This window comes from Sceloporus undulatus, chromosome 2, assembly GCF_019175285.1.
Source record: "Sceloporus undulatus isolate JIND9_A2432 ecotype Alabama chromosome 2, SceUnd_v1.1, whole genome shotgun sequence".
Classification (NCBI taxonomy): Eukaryota; Metazoa; Chordata; class Lepidosauria; order Squamata; family Phrynosomatidae; genus Sceloporus; species Sceloporus undulatus.
In genome coordinates, this window is record NC_056523.1 from 24,295,580 (window position 1) to 24,301,680 (window position 6,101).

A 6,101-nucleotide genomic window follows, 5' to 3' on the forward strand; every position below is an offset into this window, starting at 1 on the left:
TCTGAAAAGCCCTAAAAGTTTTACAAATGTTTTCCAATAATGCACATATTGCTAGGGAGAAATTTAACTATCTTAGAGCAGATGAAGGCAAAGTGACGTTCTCCAAGGCCTTTTTTAAAAGAAAAGTAATTTGATGACCGAAAAGTCTGGGGCTTCCAAAAGTGGTAATTTTGCTTTCTAATGGGACTCACCCATGTTTCCTCCAAAGCCACCCCCCCCCCCCCACGGGAAATTCCCTTCCCTCCCCCCCCCCCCCCCCAAAAAAAATTCAACATTTCTGGACATGATATGGTAGATGCTGGGGGCACAGAGATTCCACTTCAACATTAGGAGGAACTTCCTGACAGTAAGGGCTGTTCGACAGTGGAACATATTCCCTCAGAAAGCGGTGGAGTCTCCTTCTTTGGAAGTTTTTAAGCAGAAGCTGGATGGCTATCTGTTGGGGATGCTTTGATTAAGAGTTCCTGCATGGCAGGGGGTTGGACTAAATGGCCCTTGTGTTCTCTTCCAACTCTATGATTCTATGACATATTGTCACCCCGACCCACCTATTAGAAGCTCATCCTACCTTCTGGAAATCATCTTGCCTTAAGACCTCCATTTATCTGCCCACAAGGGACATTGGATCAGGAAAAGGACAAGGTGGAATGGCCACAAAGCTACAAGTCTCTCCCACAGAGCTAGCCCATGGTCCACATCAGCCTCTCCCTATAATGCTGTACCTATCATTAGAAAAGAATGTTATTAGAAAATAAGTAGGCAAAAGGGGGCCCATGGCACACCCCAAAAGATCTCTCCTGCTCCATCAAAACAAAAATAGATTTTTAAATTTGCAGGGCAACTTCCAAGCCCTCAAATGGCCACAACTGCCTAAAAATGCAAGAGCCAGTGTGGTGTAGCACAAAACAAGCAAACAAACCACTGGGTGATCTTGGGGAAATCACACTCTCTCATGCTCAGAGGATAGCAATGACAAACCCTTTATGAAAATGCTTGCCAAGAAAACCCTATGATAGGTTGACCTTAGGGTCACCATTAATCAAAAATAATTTGGAGGCACACAACAACAAGAAGAAGCCAAAAATGCAGCGTTTTTCTTCCCATAACCTTGTAAATCCCCCCAAACCTCCCCAAAACACCAATAAAGATTAAATAATTGGCCACAAATCTACCAAAATGATGGCCAGATGTAACATCATGTCACATCTGGTGTGATGAAACTCACTGGTGTGCCCTACAGATAGCACGGAAAGGGGAAAATGGTCCCCATCCCTTCTGCAGTTGCCCACCTCTGATTTAGAAACTTTTAGGAATTTGGATCCTATTGCTTTTGGTATCATATTTTGTTGTTTGTTCTTATGCATCTTCAAGTTTCTACTGACTAAAGCAAACCTATTATGGGGCTTTATTGGCAAGATTTGTTCAGAGCTCTCTTAGGCTGAGAGTGTGTGACTTGCCCAAGGTCACCCAATGGTTTTCCACAGCCAAGTTGGGAACTGAACGCGGGTCTCCAAAGTTGTAGTCCAACAGTCAAACTGCTATGCCACTCTGGTTCTCCCATCCTATTTAGTTTGGCCTTAAGAAATGAACCTGAGACCTTAGTCCTCATTCTCTTCTAAGCCATTAGGTCTCATAGCTTTAAAAATTTCCCTTCATTGTTAAGCATGCATTTCCTGAAGGTCTGCATTTTAAATAATAAAGAAGTCACTACCATTTTCTGTGAATCCAACCATCTGAGCAAAAGCATTCATTTGTATCCTGTTTTACAGGATTTAAAAAAAAACTAAACAACTGTTGTCTGACTGATCTTTTTTTTAAGGTAGCAGGAACTATTTGAATCCAGCCTGTTGACAGTAGGAAGAGGACTTTTAAATGTGGATTGAACTGAGATGGTTGCTGCTTGAAACATAATCCTTGGGCATGGTGTGAATGGTTTAAATGCTACCATTTCACTGGGCAATCTCTAATCCTATCTCCAGACAATGCCAGGCACAACAAAAGAGGGGAAAGGGGACAAAGGTAACCAAGGATGCTTTGTTTCAGATGAGGGTGAGGACTGAAGGATTAAGCAAGGAATGGACACCCTGTGACCTTTTGCTTGATTTCAAAGGCCACTTGCAAACAACTGGCTCAGACCTTGAGAAAGAGCAGTCTGGGCAGCCAGCTGGGCAGGAAGGGAGAGTGTCAGAGAGGGAAGGAAGGGGGTATCTCAGCCCACTGTTTGGAATTTGGGTAGGGTGATCAGATGTCCTCCTTTTCCAGGGCATGTCCTTCATTCCAACATTCTGTCCAGGTGGAATTCCAAAGTGTCTTATGCTGACCATGACTAAGAAGCATGGATTTATATTAATGTGAGTGTTTTTATCTTTTATTTGGCTCTGTACTCCATTTTGTGGTGCCTTGTTCTCCTTTGCCGTCAGGACATCTGGTCACCCTGAATTTCAGCCAACCCACTGCTGGCACGTGGTCCATTACAGATTTGTTATTTGCCATCAAGCTGGCTTTGACTTATGGGAACCTTATGAATAGCTTCCTTGAGTCAGTCAATCCATCTGTAATGTGGTCTTCCTCTTCTCCTACTGTCTTTCACTTTACCAAAGGTTATAATCGCTTACTAGTTTTATGATTTCCAGCTTTCCCTCATTCATGCTTCTTACATTCTATGTTCCTGTTACAGGTGAAGTCTCCTTTATCCAGAATTACAAAATCTAGAATACTGTAAAAACCATAACACTTTTCATGAGTAGCTGAGGTAGTGAAACCTTTGCTTTCTGGGGTTCACTGTATACAAACTTTGTTTCATACACAAAGTTATTAAAAATATTGTCTAAAATTATGTATAAGGTGTATATAAAACATAAATGCCTTGCATGATTAGACCTGGGTTCCATCTCTAAGGTATCTAATTAAAAAGATTGTATGTACAGCACTGTGTAAATTTACAGCGCTTCATAAATAAAGGTTAATAATAATAATAACAATAGTATCTCATTATGTATATGCAAATATTACAAAATAAAATAAAATATTTGAAATCCCAAGTACTTCTGAACCCAGGCATTTCAGATAAGGGAAACCCAACATGTATATGTGTTATACATATTCAGACTTTCCTTTCACATCTGAACATAGCAACAGCTGAACATCCTTTTGGCTTGACTCCACTTGTGTCATCAGGGATGCAGCAAGGCAGGAGGGAAATAAAGCCATCACCCCCAAATAAGAATTCTGCCCCCACCCCCAATAAAAAAATTTCATATATTTGTTTAAAGTATTTCTGTATCACCTCCCAGGCCACAAGGGCTCCCAGGGTGTTTCCTTCAATTCACAGATTTCTAGCAATGCTGAAAGTCAGACACTGAATATCATTCGCATCTAGAATTCTTCTGTGTGTTGCCTTCTCTTGGTAATGATGCCTGCCTGTTTTCTTTGGATGTCTAAACTATCTTTCTAAATGCTCAACTGAAGTTTTACGTTACTACAATGCTAGAAATGTGGTTACTGTAGGAAAATGTAATCGGAGGGCATAAATCATATTGGAGGAGCAATGCCCTCATTTTACCTCCTCTGTAGAAAAGTGGGAGAAGGTGGGAGTCAGCATCAGTGCCACTTCACTGCCCACGTTCTTGGTGGTTGACCACCCCTGAAGTAGCTACTTTATTTTTTTCTTTCCATGTGGAATTCTTATAGTAAAACCAAGACATTAATTCTCTTTTAACAATTCTTTCTACCAACTCAGATCTGGGACAAGTCAGAACATTGGATTCCAATTTGCTTTGGAAGAAGTGTCTAGAGAGAAGTATAGCGATGTCCTCAGAAAAGCCCAGCATGAACAAGATCATTGTGTATGACAAGGCTGATTTCGAAGGGCTTAGCAAAGAGTTTACCTGTGACATCCCTGACCTGCATGAGCTGGACTTTGGGAACTGCATCTCCTCTCTGAAGGTCATTGGGCAGCCTTGGGTAGCCTACAAATCCCCCAGATTTGAAGGAGATGGTTTTGCTTTTGAGGAAGGGAACTACAGTGAGATTGACAAGAGCAACAATATCTCATCCCTCCGACTGGTCCACCATGATCTCTCTGAACCTCTGATCACACTGTATGAACTGCCCAACTATGAGGGTCAAAGAAAGGTGGTGCAAGAGGAGACCAACCTTGCCTATGGCTACTTCAACGACTGTGTCTCCTCCCATGTAGTGCAAAGGGGTGTGTGGCTCTTGTATAAACACCCAAACCGGGGTGGGTGGTATCATGTCGCCTGGCCTGGGGAGCGCATTCGTGACTACAAAACAGAGATCAATTTTGATGACAGCGTATCCCACCTGCGGCCCCTGCAGCCTGGGCGCCCCATCATCACCGCAAAACTACTTTGGGACCAGAAGAAGGTGGAGGACGAGAAGGATATCCTGATTGATGAGATTGTGGGAACCAACTGTACTGAATATGAGCAAGCGTTCACCACCAACACCTGCAGGGAATACACAACCACCGTTTTCCAGAGCTTCCACTTCAGCAACACCACGACCCTAAAACTTGGCTTCTCATTCCAGGTCACCTTGGAAGCTGCCAATGTCTTTGTGGTGCAGAAGGGGAAGCAGGAGTCTACCACCACCAGTGAGAAGGTTGAGGTTCTGCTACCTGCTAAAATCCCTCCACATACCCAACTCTGTATCCATGTGGTCAAGAAAGAGACCACCACCTCTATCCCAGTGGAGCTCACCATTTGCCAGAATGGGAAAGAAAGGAAAGAGCAGGCAGAATATCGGTGTGTTTCAGGGCGTACCATCAGCACCCGATATACTATGACGTCTATCTCAGCAGCACAGGAAACTTCCAAAAGTAAACATACACCTGTAAAAGAAGGTGAGGATTGCCATACCCAGCCCTCACATGTGGATCTGAAGGAGTATTCTGGATCTGAGTCTGGACCAATAACATCAGAGGACAGATCCTAAGTCATGATGAGGACTATTGTGTTATGGCTACTTCCAGACTTTATTCAGTGATGAGGAAACACAAAGCCATATTGGATTATCCTTAGTCATGGTGTTGGTTTCTGGGTTTCAAGGCTAGGTGTTATACCAAGGATGAGCAACTTGTGGCCATCCAGATGTTTTTGGACTAAAATCCCTAACATCCCCTGTCTGCATTGCTAATTGTGAAGGATGATGGAAGTTGCTGTCCAACAACATCTAGAGGGCCACTCATTGCCCACCTCTATTTTGAGGATAGTATCTCAAGGAAGTAAGTTATGGTGATAGTTAAGGTGGCATTTTCCATTTGAAAACTCAAGTCTTCTTTCGAGGATGAAGCAACCTCAACAGATAAGCTACAAAACCAATCACAGATCTTCTGATCCCTTCTATCCTGAATAATTTCTATTATCCTATGAGTTGGTCGGTAAAAGCTCTAAATTGGTGTAAGATTAGTTCAGGCATTTCTCTAATCCTGGGCTTTATGGTACCTATCATAGCTATCCAGGTCAAATATTTAAGTGAAGAGAGGAATTTTTGATTAGTGGTCAGAGGTTTGCAGTAAGTGAATAAATTAGTTTCTGTAGTTTGCTTACAAACCAAACATTGGGTTCTTCTGAGTTAACTAATCCAGCTGTTCCTCATTAAAGTTGCCCCTCTCATCTCAACTGCTGGTGCTTTCTTTTATTGTTTAATGAAGACCTCTGTTTTTGTTTCCTTAAAATCGCAATCTGGTTTTCATGGGAATACAGGCTGGGTATCCCTTATTTGGAATTCTGAAATTTGAAATACTCCAAAATCCAAAATTGTCCACATGGGTGGCTGAGATAGTGACGGCTTCACTTTCTAAGGGTTCAGTTACAGAAACTTGGTTTCATGCACAACATTATTGTAAAATATTATGTATAAAATTACCTTCAGGATATGTGTATAAGGTGTATACAAAACATAAATGAATTTAATGTTTAGACATGATTCCTATCTCCAAGATATCTCCTTACGTAGAAGCAAATATTCCAAAATCTGAAAAAATCTGAAACCCAGAACCCTTCTGGCCTGAAGCATTTTGGATAAGGGAGACACAACCTGTAATAAACTTCCTCAGGCATGAAAGGCTGCAGCCCTTG

The 6,101-nt window shown here is 42.1% G+C and overlaps 1 protein-coding gene across 1 annotated transcript; it reads left to right on the top strand.

Annotated features, from left to right (window-relative positions):
* The first annotated feature begins 2,062 nt into the window (after nucleotides 1–2,062).
* LOC121923288 (epidermal differentiation-specific protein-like) lies at nucleotides 2,063–5,860 on the top strand. Its single transcript, XM_042453586.1, has 2 exons — nucleotides 2,063–2,351; nucleotides 3,740–5,860. The coding sequence occupies exon 2, from the start codon at nucleotides 3,808–3,810 to the stop codon at nucleotides 4,954–4,956; it is 1,149 nt and encodes a 382-aa protein (XP_042309520.1). The 5' UTR covers nucleotides 2,063–2,351; nucleotides 3,740–3,807; the 3' UTR covers nucleotides 4,957–5,860.
* Nucleotides 5,861–6,101: the final 241 nt, after the last annotated feature.

Coding starts and splice junctions, on each gene's coding strand:
- LOC121923288 (XM_042453586.1), top strand. CDS start 3,808: ATGTCCTCAGAAAAGCCCAGCATGAACAAGATCATTGTGTATGACAAG.